The following is a 15,316-nucleotide window of genomic DNA, read 5'->3' as shown; positions in this document are numbered from 1 at the left end:
CGCGGGAACGCGGTGGGGGTGGGGCCGGCGGCCGCGCTCCGCGAGGGGACCCCGGCGTCCGGGTCCCCAGGTGAGCGAGGCGGGGTCTGCGGGCCTCCGGTTCCCGCCTCCCTGGGCCCGGGGCTTGCACGCCCTCCTGCCCTTTGCCCATCCAGCACGCGCCCGCGAGGACCCCCGCCCCCCTCCTGCTCGCCCCCGACCCCGGCTTCGTCGCGAGGCCTTAAACGCTCGGGTCGGCACCCCCGCACGCACGCCGGGCCCGGACACACACCCCGCGTCGGCCCTGCCGGCACTGCGGGCGGCGACCCAAGTGCTCTGGCAACCCCGCTTTCGCCTCTGCGGCCCGGCCAGAGAGGCTGGCAGCTGTGACTTATTGCCCCATGTAACCGAGGAGGCAGGCGAGCCCAGCAGAGGGGAAACGGCTTGTCCGGGAGCGCCCAGGGCAGGGGCCCCGCTGCAGAGCCTGCTCCCATCAAGGCAGATCCTCTGCTCGCCTATTTCCTCCCCCAGGCCCACATGTCTGAATTACTCGGGCCACCCCTATGGGGAAGATGCCAGTGGGTCCCCAGGATCAGAGGCCCTGGGCACGCTCGGTCTGTGCTTGGGGCTGCTCCACCGCCCCAGGCCAGAGCTGGGAGCCAGGGCCTGGCCTTGAGGGAACACAGGGGTTAATTAAGGTCTGGACCTTCCCAGGAGCCGTGGGGGGATGCCCTGCCTTCCCACTGGTCCTGCCCACTGGTCTTGGCACCAGCTCGGCACAGCCCATCCCCCCTCTCAGTGGCCTTCCCAGATCAACCTGTTCTGGGTGTGGGTCTTGGTGACAGCTGTCCGTCTCCTACTTCTGCCTGAGCCTGTCCCTTTCTCTCTCGCAGGCTCTCTTCCTGCACCCTTCCATGCATGTCTCATTTTGAGGCCTACCCACTCCCAGGGATTTGCTTGAGGAAGAAAGAGGTTGGAGCTTGGGACCCAGGACTGCCCCAGCCCCTCACATCCAAGGTTATGAGGCCATAGAGAGCTCAACTTCCAGAGTCAGACTTGAATTTGAGCACGTGGACGAATTATCCCAATTCTCAGAGTTTCCATGTCCCCCCCTGTAACGAAGGCATTCAATCACGTATTAACCTATTTCGCAGTGTTTGTGAGGCACTCACCATGTGCCAGGGCAGGGCACTTATCATGGTGCCCAGGCAGTGAGTGAGACCCCAGGCCTTCTTTGCAAGGTTGCTGGGAGGTGCAAAAGAGATAGTAACCACAGAATTCTTTGCACGGCGTCTGGCACATTGTACCCGCTAAAGGATGCTCGCTGTGGGCGCTGGTGTGATTGGTGGTGGCATTTTTATTAATACTATTCATATTACTCATTGTCCTCTATCCAGCAGATGGAGCAGAAATTATTATCCCATTTTGCAGAAAAGAAAGCCAAGTCCCCCAAAGGGGTGTTGCTAAGATCCTGATGAAGTCACACAGTTCTGTTCTCACTGATCCAGAGGGTCAAATCCAATCTGTCCTGCGCCTGCCTCCCCTAAACAGAGGGGTCTGAAGGATGTGGGAAGCAGAGCTCTGCTAGATTCATGAACTCTGGAACTCTTTACTGATGACAGTCAGGTCAGGCTGGTGCTGGGCACTCAGGATGTGGAGGGGAGGACAGGGAATAGGTAGGGGAGAGAGAGAGATGGGCGTGAAACCAGATCGTCACTGCTTAGAGTGATAAGGTCTGTGATATGGTGGCAAGCAGCCAGGCCTGGGGGAGGAAATCCCTGGAATCCTCCAGAGGAGGAAGAGCTTGAGCCTTGAAGGATGCGTAGGAGTTTGCCATGGGGAGGAGACCCTGCATGCAAAGGCGTGGGGTGTGGACCAACTGGGAATTCTCAGGGAACAATATGCAAGTCCCAGTAGTGGCTGGGGGAGGTGGGGGATGAGAGGGGCTGGTGAGACAGACGAGGGCCTCTCAGGCTGTGGGCGGGAATCCAAGGGCACTGGGGAGCCATGGAAGGTGTTTGAAGACTGAGAAGATCAAGGATGCAGTTGCCCAGTGGGACTAGAGGCCGGGGGAAGAGGTAGTTTTTGTGGCCCCAAGGCACAGGTGTGAAGAGGCCTTGCAGGAATGCCGGCGGGTGGGCTCAGCAGAGACAGCCCAGATGTAAGAAAGGGTTCCATGTTAAGTGAGTTTGGGAAACACTGCATGCAGTTCTTTATGCCTTCAGAACAGCCGTGTGATGTGTGAGGGAAACTGGGCTCATGTTGGCTCTGCCATTTACTAGCTGTGTGATCTTGGGCACGTTATCTCAGCTCTCTGGGCCTTGGTTTTCTCATCCGTACAATGGGTATAGAATAAGCATTGTAAGAATTCAATGAGCGGGGCTGGCCCGGTGGCGCACTGCGCTAGTGCGCTGCTTGGGAAGCGCGGAGGCGCTCCCGCTGAGGGTTCGGATCCCACATACAGACCAGTTCCCGCTCACTGGCTGAGCGAGGCACGGGGGCAACACCAAGGGTTGCGATACCGTTGCCGGTCCCGGTCCGGTACGGGGGCGACACTGAGGGTTGTGATCCATTGCCGGACATGGAAAAAGACAAAAAAAAAATAAAGAATTCAATGAGCGAATGCTAAGAAAGTCATGGCATAAATAACTGCTAGCTTTGCTGTAGAGCTGTGCTGTCCAGTACGGTAGGCAGTAGCCACATTTGGCTGGTCTGAGACAAGAAGTGCTGTAAATGTAACATATACATTGGATTCCAAAGACTTGGTTAAAAAAAAAAAAAAGAATGTGAAATATCTCGATAATGTTTTTATATTGATTACACACTGAAATGATACTATTTTGGATGTAGGAGGGTACTTCCAAAAGTTCATAGAAAGGCCGGTTGCTCAATTGGTTAGAGTGCTCCCTTGTAATGCCAAGGTCAAGGGTTCAGATCCTCCTACCGTCCAGCCACCAAAAAAGAAGAAAAGAAAATATATTAGTCAATTAATGTTGCTTGTTTTTACTTTTTAAATGTGGCTACTAGAAAACTTAAAACTACATATGGGGCTCACATTATATTTTTATTAGCTAGCACTGCTCTGCAGTAAATAAATGCTCAGTAAACATTTTATAGTATAAGGCAGTGGTTCTCAAATGGTAATGATTTTAAGAGACATTTGGCAGTGTCTGGAAACACTTTTTCCAGAGGAAGGGAGGAAGGGGCTACTGGCATGTAGTGGGTAGAAACCAGGGATTTTGCTAAACATCTTATGATATACAGGACAGCATTCTCCCCAACAAAGAATTATCCAGCCCCAAATGCCAATAGTGCCATGGTGGAGGAAACCAGTATAGGATAAGTGCTTGGTAAACATTAGTGATCACTAGTCCCAGCTCACGTGTTCATCTTGAAGGCCCTGAGAAGTCCTGCAGGAAAGACACTTGTTTAATTTTGCTGATAGGAGCAGGATGTGCCCAGGGCCTAGTCACCAGCAGGGGCTTGGATTTGGGAGATGTCAGGAGGTTGAAACCAGAGGATTGATGGGTTGGTGTGTGGTGGTGGTAAAGGAGGGGATGGTGATTTCTCATGGGAGCAGGTTTAGAGCAAGATGTTGAGGGTTGTGGGAGATGCCCAGGGGACAGTGGGACACACAGCCTGGGCTGCAGCAGGTGGCAATCCTCAGATGGCCATGGAAGCTGTCACGGGGTGGGGGACATACCCATTTACAAAGAGACACCAGGGGGAGGAAGATTTCTGCAAGAAGGAGGTGCTGGGCAGAGAGCCCAGGAGAGATATGTGCCCGCAGATGTGTGTTGGACGGCTGCTGCTGGCCTTGGGGAGGCTGGGAGCAAGGGAGGCAGAAGCCAGGACAGGGAGGTTGAGGCAGGGGCGGGATGTGGGGGAAGGGAGCCTGGAGCTTTCTCTTCTTTCAAAGAGCTGAGATGAGAGGAGCAGGGAGAAGGCACAAAGTGGGAAGGTCAGGTGTGGTTTTAGGGGGTGGGAAAGGAGCGGGGGCAGGAAAGGACAGAAGGCAAGGGTGCTGGGGTCCTCATGGGCCAGGGTCTCTCAGGAGCCTGGCTGTGAAGAGGGACACCTGGGAAAGGTCTGATGTGTTATGTTCAAAGTGTTTTGAAAAAAACAAAAATCAAATATGTTTTAAAGCACTAGAAACCCCCACTCTGGTCTTTCAAACACAGAGAACCTCATTATAAAAACAGCGGGGCTGATTGGAACAAGAGTTGGAGCAGGTCTCCCCCCTCCTGCGTCGACCTCAGTCACTTCCTCCCCATCCTCCCTGGCTTTCTCCTCTTCATCCTCGGATCCTACTTGGGGCTCTGCCCTCATGCCTCCTCTTCCCACCCTGCCCATCTTATTTAGGGTTCTCATGGCTGCCTCTATGACATGACCTCACCGCTCCCCTAAGCCCTGGTCTTTCATATCCTCTGCCTTGAGGATGTCCCCAAGGCCCCCTCACCTGCTGCCCCTCCTGTACCCCCATTTCAGTCACTCCCCCTCTGTCCCCAGTGCCTCCCCTCCCTCCTCCTCCTCTGCCTTCAGTCATCAAGTTCAGATCACTCAACTCCTTCTAAGTGGCTGCAGCCTTCACACCTCCCCCATTCTGTGCCCTTCCAGCCAGACCCCGACCGCGTCCTCACAGCCCATCCCACCCCAGCCTCCAAGCTAAGAGAGGGTGTAGTTCGCTTAACGGATGGGTTTGAACCCCAGTCCTGGCGTTGAAGAGCTGTGCAGCCTTGGGCAGGTTACTTTCCTTGTCTGTGCCTCATCTGTAAAGTGGAGTTACCAGTTGCGCCCTGGCTGCTTCCTAGGGCTGATGTAAGGCTTAAATGAAAGCTCACACCCCGGGAGCACAGGAAGGTTATTGTCATTGTGATTATCTTCCCTTGGGGCCTAAAAGACCCGTCCAGCCAGCCTTCTGCGCCTCCTCTCCGGTCTAAGAGCCCGCCATCTTCCTGAGGCACTGTGCTCTCCCCCACCTCCTGGTCTTTGCATCTGCACTCCCCTCTGCCTGGAACACGGTCACCCCTTCCCCTGGCAAAGTCCTGCACACCTGCACGAATCTGCACAGATCTCTTCTCTCCCTTCCCAGTGCCATCCTCCCTAGTCCACGCCGTGTGATTGTGTGTGTGCATGTGTGATGTGTACTTGGTGGCCCTGACCTGCCGTGTCCCTCCACGCCCCCACAGAGCACGTGCCTCCGGAGCTGTGGGAACCCTTCTATACAGACCAGTACGCTCAGGAGCACGTGAAACCCCCGGTGACGCGGCTGCTGCTCTCGGCCGAGCTCTACTGCCGGGCCTGGCGCCAGGCGCTGCCGCAGCTCGAGACACCCCCCAACCCCGCTGCGCTGCTGGCCTTGCTGGCGCGGAGGGGCACGGTGCCCGCGCTGCCCGAGCGCCCGGTGCGGGAGGCCGACCTGAGGCACCAGCCCATTCTCATGGTAGGCCCCGCCCACCAGCCCGACTCTTCCCCTTAAGCCCCTCCCACTAGGCCTGGTTTCCTCCCCTCAAGCTCCACCCACCAGATATGGCCACTCCCCTCAAGCTCCACTAATCAGATCTGGCCACTCCCCTCAAGCTCCACCCACCGGACCTAGCTCCTCCCTCCAGGCCTGGCTCCCCCCCAAAAGAGCTACTCTGCCCGTTGAGGACTTGTGTGCGTGGCCCACCCTATCCTAAGGCCTAGTATATGACCTCAAAGCCCAGCTTATCCTGTGTGTGGCTCTTACAGGACCCCTGTCCTGGTTCCTTCCCTCAAGGCCCCACCCACTAACCTCTGGCCCCGCCCTAAGCCCCCCCAAACCCTTCCTACTCCAGGGGCATTGGGGAGCCTCCACCTCGAACTCTGGCTTCACCCTCCAGCTCTTGTCCCCACAGGGAGCCCACCTAGCTGTCATTGACGCCCTTATGGTTGCCTTCGCCTTCGAGTGGACAAAGACACTGCCGGGTCCCATGGCCCTGACCAGCCTAGAACACAAGCTCCTTTTCTGGGTGGACACGGTAGGTGGGGTTGAGCCAAGCTGGGGTGGGGACCAGCATAGTTCAGTGACCAGAGCATTGACCTCTCCCTGCTTCCCAGACCGTCCGACGGCTGCAAGAAAAGACCGAGCAGGAAGCAGCCCAGCGAGCATCTCCTGCAGCCCCTACAGATGGGACAGCCCCAGCACAGCCCTCGGTGAGGCTAGGGCGATGCACAGACAGACGGAAGGACAGGGGCTCGGAGGGCTGGGTGGGCAGGGTGGAGCTGTGCCTCAAAGCCACTCCTGAGGTGGCAGGGCTGGAGGTGACACTCTCTCTTTCTCTCTCTGTTTCTCTCTCTCTCTCTCTCTCTCTCTCTCTCTTTCCCTCTCTCCCCCGTCTCCCTGCGCCGGCTCCTGCTGCTGTACTTTCTGCCTCTCTGGCGTTAGTGCCCCACACGCTGGTACTGGAAGCTGGTTCCTGTAAGTGGGGCCGTCTGTCCGTCCTGTCTGCCTGTCCCGCTTGTTGCTCTGTGTCTCTGTGTGCCCGTTTCTGCCTGCCTGTGTGCGCCCTCCTTCCTCCCCCCAGCTGTGAGCAAAGGAGGTGGGACCCCAGCCCTAGGTGACAGGGAGAACCCCTCTGTGAACCAAGAGGAAGGTGGAACTTCGGCCATTAACCGAGAGGGCAGATCCCTCTCCATGAACTGACAAGGTGGATGGACTTCTCCTCCCATTAAGCAAGAGGCAACCTCCCCCCTCCACTAACTGCGAGGGTGCGACCCCTGAGCTGTCCTCCTTAGCCAAGGTGGGAAGACCTCCAGCCCATCAGACACACGGATCCTGACCCCAGAGAGCAGGGCACGTGGAGGAGATCCCTCTAGCCAAGAGGAAGATTCTCAAACCCAGAAGAAGATAGAAGAACCTTCCTAACTGAGACCCCCCCAGCTTCCCCAAGGAAAAATCCCAGCTTTGAGGAGGATGAGGCCCACCCCTGAAGCTTGAAGTTTGAATCTCTCTAGCTCTAACTAGCTGTGTGACCTCGTACAAGTGTCTAAACCTCTCTGCACTTCATAGAATTCATTTCTGCAGCAGATAAACAGGGGAAGGTGGGGGGAAGTTTTGTTTTGTTTTTTCTTTCTTTTTCTGATGCCCAACCCCGGGGAGGTTTTGGGTTGGATGGGGTCCCTACCTTTGCTCACTCCTCCTCCCACCCTGGGGCCTGGGTTCCTCTTCTGCCTACTCGCTTTCTCTGCGCCCTCTCCTCGAGCTGGGGGCCTGGATCTTTTGTGGGAGGAGGATTCCCTGCATGAGAAGCTGCTCTGTGGGGTCCCTCGGGGCTGGGAGGTGCTGGGGTCCCCAAAGCCGGCCAGAGCACAGTCAGGGAGCTGGATGGCCAGGGCTCAGGGCAAGGGTCAGGACCACCCCCTCCCCCGGAGGTGGGTTTGGGGACCTAGCAGGTCAGCACCCCTCCCGCCCTGCTGACGGCTGCTCCTCTCCCCCCAGCACGCAATTGCCTTCTGTTTAAAGGAGTCGGGGAGCAAACCCCCCATGGTAATGTATCCCCCACCCCAGGGTCCCAGGAGTCCCTGTCCCCAGCCCCTGCCGCTGGCCTGGCTGCTCGCAGACACCTCCTCTGCCTCTCGCTGCTGCCCCTCCCCTGCTCCAGGCTGGCCCCCCACTCTGGCTCTGGGGCCCCCGGCTTCCCGCCCCGTCGTGGCGGAAACCCCAGGTCTCCCCGCCCAGCCTGCATGACTGCTGACCTGGGGGGCTGGCCTGACCACTGACCTGACCTGGCTGCTATCCACAGATCCGATACCGCAAGGACCGCGCTGTGGCCCGACGCGCCCCCTGCTTTCCAACTGTAACTAACCTCCAGGACCTGGCCAGTGGGGCCGCACTGGCTGCCACAATCCACTGCTATTGTCCCCAGTTGTTGCGACTTGAGGGTGAGTGAATGGGCCTGGGCCAGACCCCATCCTGGGGAGCTGGGTGTCCATCCTGTGTCCTCATCCCCAGGCTCGTGCAACTTGTAGGATGAGCGGTTATGAGTGCAGCTTCCAGAATTGGCAGTTTGCATCTCTCTTTTTCCCTCATTAGCTGTGTGACCTCGCACAAGTGTCTAGACCTCTCCGTGCTTCATAGAATTCATTCCTGCAGTAGATAACATGTATCGAGGGCAGGCTTTGGGCCAGACCCCATTTTGGGCGCTAGGCCAAATAGATCCAGCGAGAACAAATAGAAACACACTCCTGACCTCACAGGGAGGAAGATGCCAAGTTTATCCAGAAGTCCCTTTTGGATATTAAGTGCCCCAAAGGGTGATGGCTGGTCAGGAAAAGCGTTTTTTCTTTTTCTTTTTTTTTTGTGGCTGTCTGGTGCGGGGATCTGAACCCTTGACCTTGTGTTATAACACTGAGCTCTAACCAGCTGAGCTAACAGGCCGGTATAGGAAAAGCTTTTTGAGTTGAGTTTTTGGGGGACTAGCATTCCAGGCAGACAAAAAGAGCTGAGGAGTGGTCTATCAGAGTATCCTCCTCTTGAAGGGCACCTGGCACAAAGCCAGGCCGTAGGAGGTCCTCCACGGATGTTGGCTTCTGGGCCTTGGCTTCCCTGGGGTCCCCGTGCTCAGTCCCATAGAGCCGGGGACCCAGGTATCCTGTCTTGACAGAGGTATGCCTCAAGGACCCTATGTCTGTGGCGGACAGCCTCTACAACCTCCAGCTGGTGCAGGATTTCTGTGCCTCCCGCCTTCCTAGTGGCTGTCCGCTGTCCCTCGAGGACTTGCTCTATGTCCCACCGCCCCTCAAGGTAAGGCCATCTGTGGGCACAGTGGGCTGACGCAGGTGTCCAGGGCTGTGTGTTCCTTCAGCTGACTCCACCTCCTGCCTCCAGGTCAACTTGGTGGTTCTGTTGGCTGAGATGTTCATGTGCTTTGAGGTGCTGAAGCCCGACTTTGTACAGGCCAAGGACTTGCCTGATGGTCATGGTGAGGCCCAGCCTGGGGTCTGGGTGGGTGTGGGGAGGCCAAGTCCTGCCTGACTCTCTTCTCTGTGCTGCAGCCGCCTCCCCCCGGGGCACTGAGGCCTCCCCACCTCAGATCAGCAGTGGTGGCAGGTACGGTCCCCGCACTGGGCTCTTCCTCCTAGCTGGGCACTGGGATGGGCCTGGGGGACACCCTAGTGTCTGCCCCTAGGAGGGGCAGAGGGAGGAAGTAGGGGTCCTGGGACTGAAGTATGTTTCTTGGCAGTTCTCCTGTCTTCAACTTCCGTCACCCGCTTCTGTCACCTGGTGGCCCCCAGTCCCCACTCCGAGGATCCACAGGTAAGGGCGGGTGGCTGTTCCTGTGACTCCCCCACCTAAAGACTACCCCATTGTCTCCTCATGACCCACACAGTGGCCCTCCATTGGGTCCCCCTTGGGTACTCCTAAGGTGACCCCAAGAATGACTTCCCCAGTGGTTCCATAGGACCCCTTAGTGATACTGAATGGCCGCAGGTATCCATTTCTAGAAACCTCTGGTCTGACCAGACCACATAATGACCCATCAGTGACTTAACTGACTCAACAGAGGTTGCCCCCAGACCCTGGCCATCCCCACCCAGGATCCCCAGTGACCCCATAGTGACCACTCATTGCCTCTCCCCAGGCTCCCTGAAGTCCTCCCCGTCCTTGTCCCACATGGAGGCCCTTGGCAAGGCCTGGAACCGTCAGCTCAGGTAAGTGCGTCTCAGGGCCAGGGCTGGCGGTGGAGCAGGCTGGGGCGGGTTGGGGCCGAGGCTGGTCCCAGGGGCTGACCCCTCCCTCTGGCCGCCCAGCCGTCCCCTCTCCCAGGCTGTGTCATTCAGCACCCCCTTTGGCCTGGACAGCGATGTGGATGTCGTCATGGGAGACCCCGTCCTGCTCCGCTCTGTCAGTTCCGACAGTCTGGGGCCTCCACGTCCTGTGCCAGCCCGGACCCCTGCCCAGCCATCCCCGGAGCCTGGCGACCTGCCTACTATCGAGGAGGCCCTGCAGATCATCCACAGTGCCGAGCCCCGGCTGCTCCCAGACGGGGCTGCCGATGGCAGCTTCTACCTCCACTCCCCCGAGGGGCCACCCAAACCACCACTGGCCTCCTCCTACCCTCTCGAGGGGGCCTCAAAAACACAGTCTGATGGACTCGCCAAAGCACCTGCCTACTTCCCCCACCCTGAGACACCCTCAAAACCATCTCCCTGCTTGGCAGGGGAGGTGTCAAAACCACTGGCCCCGTCTGAGGAGTCCTCGAAGGTGGTGGCTTCGTCCCCTGCAGCCACCAACACCGAAGTGAAGATGACCAGCTTTGCTGAACGCAAGAAGCAGCTGGTGAAGGCCGAGGCTGAGGCCGGAGCGGGGTCCCCCACGTCCACTCTGGCAGCACCGGAGGCCCTGAGCTCAGAGATGAGTGAGCTGGGAGCCCGGCTGGAGGAAAAGCGCCGGGCTATAGAGGCTCAAAAGCGGCGGATCGAGGCCATCTTTGCCAAGCACCGCCAACGACTGGGCAAAAGTGCCTTCCTGCAGGTGCAGCCACGGGAGGCTGCCGGGGAGGCCGAGGCAGAGGCTGAGCCAGGCCTGGTCCCTGGTGGGGAGCGGCCAGCAGGCGAGGGTCAGGGTGGTGAGCCGTCCTCACGGCCCAAGGCAGTGACCTTCTCGCCAGAGCTGGGCCCGGTGCCCCCCGAGGGCCTGGGGGAGTACAACCGGGCGGTCAGCAAGCTGAGCGCTGCATTGAGCTCGCTGCAACGGGACATGCAGAGGCTCACGGACCAGCAGCAGAGGCTTCTGGCCCCGCCGGAGGCCCCTGGACCTGCCCCGCCCCCCGCGGCGTGGGTCATCCCCGGTCCCACGACAGGGTCCAAAGCTGCATCCCCCAGCCCGGTCCGGCGCACCCCAGCCACCCGGCGCAGCCCCGGGCCGGGGCCCAACCCAGCACCCCGCAGCCCCAAACACACGCGGCCGGCGGAGCTGCGGCTGGCGCCCCTGACAAGGGTGCTCACACCACCCCACGACGTCGACAGCCTCCCCCACCTGCGCAAGTTCTCACCCAGTCAGGTGCCCGTGCAGACGCGATCCTCTATCCTCCTGGCGGAGGGGCCGCCTCCCGACGAGCCTGCTGCCCGGCCCGGTCTCATTGAGATCCCACTGGGCAGCCTGGAAGAGCCCCCCGCTGAGGACGAGGGAGACGGGAGCCCCCCTGGTGCTGAGGATTCCCTAGAAGAAGAGGCATCTTCAGAGGGAGAGCCCCGGACTGGGCTCGGGTTCTTCTATAAGGTGAGTCACCTGAGCAGGTGAAGGAGGGGACAGGTGAGCAGATGGATGAATGGCCAGGCAGTGGTGACTTCCTGGAGATGGGTGGGTGGTGGGTGGATGGAAAGGTGGGTGCAGGGATGGATGCCAGTGGGTGGACAGATAGTAGTTTACTGATGGGTGGTTGGGCGGATGGACAGATAGGTGGGCGGGTGGCTAGACAGAAGGAGGCTAGATGGGTAGACAGATGGACAAGCAGTTGATCAGACAGGCAGGGGTGGGCAGATGGATGGATGGGTGGGTAGGTGATGGACAGATGGACATGGGTGGTGGGTGGACAGACGGGGCTAGGTTCTCCCACGGCATCTCCCGCCCATGCTTTCTCCTTCACCCTCTTCCCCCAGCACAGTCCCACCAGTTCCCTTCCTGACCCTGTCCCATGTGCAGCCATTCTCCATCCTCATGGCCCCCCAGCCTGGGCCACGTCATCTCTCACCTGGACACCTGCAGTCACCCCGACTGGTCTCTACTGCTTTCTCCCAACACCTGGCCTTTTTCCACCGAGCTGTCAGGGCGTTTGCTCTCTTTTGCTGTTGGGATAAAAGTCCTCTCCAGGGCTTTGGGCTCCCCTCACCTCTGGCCTCATTCTGTACCATTCTCCCAGCTCTGTGTCGCGGTCATACTGGCATCCCTGTGGTTCCACACACCTGCTAGGTTTGTTCTGACCTCAGGGCCTTTGCACTTGTGGCTTGTTCTGTGCAGAACACTGACCTCACCCTTCACCCCTGCCTGGTTAAGTCTTGATCATTCTCCAGGGGTGCTTCCTCCAGGAAGCCTCACTGGGTGCCCCAGGCTAGGTAGACTGGCAGTGCCCGACACACCTCCCAGCGTCCACCACTGTCTGCGATATTTGCCTTCTCTGCTGGATTAAGCGCTTTGTGTGAATAGCACTCGGGTCTGCCCTATTCCTGTTGTGGCCCAGTACCCAGCTTGAGGCTGTGCATAAAGTAGGCACCGACTTCTAAATACCTCTAGAGCAATTACTGTATGAGTTCAAAAGGACAGGTGAGGGGCTGGCCAGTTAGCTCAGTTGGTCAGAGCATGGTGCTGAGAACACCAAGGTCAAGGGTTCGAATCCCTATACCGGCCAGCTGCCAAAAAAATTAAAAGGACAGATGAATGTGTCTGGCAGGCTGGGCTGATGGAAGATAAGACTCCAGTTGTATCAGGGGAGGGGTGGCCAGCTGGATTTCGCATCTGCCCCCAGGATGAAGACAAGCCTGAGGATGAGATGGCCCAGAAGCGGGCCAGCCTGCTGGAGCGGCAGCAGCGGCGGGCAGAGGAGGCGCGGCGGCGTAAACAGTGGCAGGAGGCAGAGAAGGAGCAGCGGAGGGAGGAGGTCGCGAGGTGAGGCTGGGCCCAGCCTGTCCGGGGACCCCTGACCCTTGGTCTTCCAGCCCCTGGTGCCTCCATGACCTGTTCTGACTGCCCGATTGCCCTTGATCTGCAGGCTGGCCCAGGAGGATGCCCCCTGCCCGGCCCCTGCCGCCCCCACACCTCCCACGGTCCCTGCAGCAACCACAGTCCCTGCAGTGACCCCAGCCCCTGCTGCCCGGGCCCCAGCCGAGGAGGAGGTGGGCCCCCGGCGGGGGGAGTTCACACGGCTGGAGTACGAGCGCCGGGCCCAGCTGAAGCTGATGGATGACCTCGATAAGGTGCTGCGGCCCAGGACCTCAGGGACTGGGGGGCCAGGTCGGGGCGGGCGAAGGGCCCCCCGGCCTCGCTCTGGTTGCTGCGATGACTCTGCCCTGGCGAGAAGTCCAGCCCGCGGCCTGCTGGGTGAGGCCCCCATGGGGACATGGGGAGGGAGATACATGCAGGGGTACAGGGTGGGGTATGAGGGGGTGATAGAGATCTCAGGCAGCATTTGACCCTGACTGTTGGGTAAAAACTTGCACAGGGATGTGGGGGGCTATAGTGGGGTGAATGCTTTTCCCTTCCTAGCTTAGCGAGGCCCCATTGAGTAGGTTTGGGGTTGCAGTGTTTCTAGTGGGGGCTGACCTAGTGCTGCTCCCCCCATAGGTAGGGGGAGGTCAGACTCAAGTGGGGCTGCAGAGGGGTGAGAGGTCTTGGGTGGGCCCAGCCCCCTCGGCATCTGTGGAGATGCAGGGGCTTCAGGGAGGGACTGACCCTGCACTCTCTATTCCCAGGCTCTCGCCTCAGCAAGGTCTACTCCCAGTCCACTCTGTCACTGTCCACCGTGGCCAATGAGGCCCCCAATAATCTTGGGGTGAAGAGGCCCACGTCTAGGTGAGCTCAGCCTGGGCAGGTGGGGGGTCACGTGCCAGGTGGCCCCTGCTGTGTGTTGCTGTGTGCGGGCATCTGCATGAAGCTAGAGGGTGCTATGGCTTGTGTTGTATGTGCCCCTGGAGAGATGGGAGGGTGTGTGTGCACATGTGCAAGTGGGGTTGTCTGCTCCTGGCAGACGGGACCCAGGAATGTGCCCCTGTGCACCGAGCACTAGGTGTGCCTGAGCACACAGGAGACGGCACTGCGTGGACTCGGGAGGATATGCTTTGTACGTGTACGTCTCCTCTGCAGCATGTGCTGGGCTTGCCTTTTCCCTGGTCCCTCTGCATATTGGGGGGCTTTGCCCACCACTGACCCCACCTCTATCCCATTCCTTCCCCGCTACAGGGCTCCATCCCCGTCCGGTCTCATGTCCCCAAGCCGCCTGCCTGGTAGCCGCGAACGCGACTGGGAGAATGGCAGCAACGCCTCCTCCCCAGCGTCGGTGCCCGAGTACACAGGTAAGCGGGGTATCACGTGATGTCAGTGATGGGCCCCACCCGTCCCCTGGTCATCCTTGTCCCCGCTGACTGCCCCACCCTCTAGGTCCACGGCTGTACAAGGAGCCCAGCGCCAAGTCCAACAAGTTCATCATCCACAACGCCCTGGCACACTGCTGCCTGGCGGGCAAGGTGAACGAACCGCAGAAGAACCGCATTCTCGAGGTGAGCTGCGCCGGCTTGGGGGGCTGCAGGTGGGTGGGCAGCCCAGCCCCTCGAGCTTAACCACTTCCGCTACCCCCAGGAAATTGAGAAGAGCAAGGCCAACCACTTCCTGATCCTCTTTCGAGATTCAAGCTGCCAGTTCCGAGCATTGTACACGCTGTCGGGGGAGACAGAGGAGCTGTCGCGGCTGGCGGGCTACGGCCCCCGGACAGTCACACCCGCCATGGTAGAGGGCATTTACAAGTACAACTCAGACCGCAAGCGCTTCACCCAGATCCCTGCCAAGACCATGTCCATGAGCGTCGATGCCTTCACCATCCAGGGACACCTCTGGCAGACCAAGAAACCCACGACTCCCAAGAAAGGCAGTGGCACCCCCAAATAGCCCTGTCCTGGGTGGTCTGTGGGCCGGGACCCAGGTGCTCTGGCCACTGCCCCCGTGGAGGACAGTTGGTATTCTTGTGTCCCGTCTGTCCCCAACTGTGTCTGGGTGGGGCTGGAGTCCCCACTCCCGACTTTGAGTCCTGCCCTGCTGTGGGGGCTGAGCTGGGAGATTCAGGGACTCAGCTCAGTCCCCTTGTCTGTCCAACACCCCCATCTTGAATAAAATAATTTAAAGAGATGTTGAGCTTTGTCACCTGAGAGCCTCTGCACCCACTGGCTAGGTTTCTGGCCTCCTATTCTTTCTTGAACCAACTCGTGTGTCTTCCACCCCTTCGATGGCCCTGATGCAGCTTCTGCCAAGGTCTGTACGGACTCCCTGCCAACACCTCCCCATGGATCGTTCCCAGCCACCTCTCAACTGACCTCCTGGGCACGTGAGGCTTCTGACCAGCCCTCCCCGTATCCCCCCGCCCCAGGCTTAATTTTCCTACTCTGTGTAGCTGTTGTTACTGGCCTATCCTGATATTTGGTCCTGGGCCAACTTCTAACTTGATCTGTGTCCCCCAGCCAGCCTGCCTAGGTTTCTAGGCTCAGTTACTGCCTCTGGCCCAGGGATTCCGTGTTTCTCTCCTCTGAGCTCTGAGTCTGAGGATCCAGTTGCCTCCTCAGCCTGGCCACTGGACACCTCAGAGGCAGGCCTTATGTGGCAACCTTGAGC

General features: G+C 59.1%; 1 protein-coding gene and 1 non-coding gene across 2 annotated transcripts in view; both read left to right on the top strand.

Moving 5' to 3' along the window:
• CAMSAP3 (calmodulin regulated spectrin-associated protein family, member 3) overlaps positions 1–14,836 on the top strand; it is a 23,002-nt gene extending 8,166 nt beyond the window's left edge. Inside the window, exons 2-20 of the mRNA XM_008580611.1 lie at positions 156–398; positions 5,169–5,422; positions 5,859–5,981; positions 6,061–6,156; positions 6,389–6,421; positions 7,442–7,489; positions 7,746–7,884; positions 8,607–8,746; positions 8,831–8,924; positions 8,998–9,052; positions 9,186–9,259; positions 9,585–9,654; positions 9,754–11,224; positions 12,468–12,607; positions 12,711–13,039; positions 13,411–13,510; positions 13,898–14,010; positions 14,096–14,214; positions 14,294–14,836. Coding sequence (XP_008578833.1) covers positions 156–398; positions 5,169–5,422; positions 5,859–5,981; positions 6,061–6,156; positions 6,389–6,421; positions 7,442–7,489; positions 7,746–7,884; positions 8,607–8,746; positions 8,831–8,924; positions 8,998–9,052; positions 9,186–9,259; positions 9,585–9,654; positions 9,754–11,224; positions 12,468–12,607; positions 12,711–13,039; positions 13,411–13,510; positions 13,898–14,010; positions 14,096–14,214; positions 14,294–14,599 — 3,947 coding nt within the window. The 3' untranslated portion in view covers positions 14,600–14,836. The remainder of the gene's footprint in view (positions 1–155; positions 399–5,168; positions 5,423–5,858; positions 5,982–6,060; positions 6,157–6,388; positions 6,422–7,441; positions 7,490–7,745; positions 7,885–8,606; positions 8,747–8,830; positions 8,925–8,997; positions 9,053–9,185; positions 9,260–9,584; positions 9,655–9,753; positions 11,225–12,467; positions 12,608–12,710; positions 13,040–13,410; positions 13,511–13,897; positions 14,011–14,095; positions 14,215–14,293) is intronic.
• TRNAL-GAG lies at positions 12,276–12,350 on the top strand. The gene has a single exon. It is a non-coding gene; the product is annotated as a tRNA-Leu (tRNA).
• Positions 14,837–15,316: the final 480 nt, after the last annotated feature.

Source organism: Galeopterus variegatus, unplaced genomic scaffold, assembly GCF_000696425.1.
Source record: "Galeopterus variegatus unplaced genomic scaffold, G_variegatus-3.0.2 Scaffold2133, whole genome shotgun sequence".
NCBI classification, from domain to species: domain Eukaryota; kingdom Metazoa; phylum Chordata; class Mammalia; order Dermoptera; family Cynocephalidae; genus Galeopterus; species Galeopterus variegatus.
The sequence above is the reverse complement of the archived record's forward strand: the minus strand, read 5'-3'. Positions and strand labels throughout refer to the sequence as shown.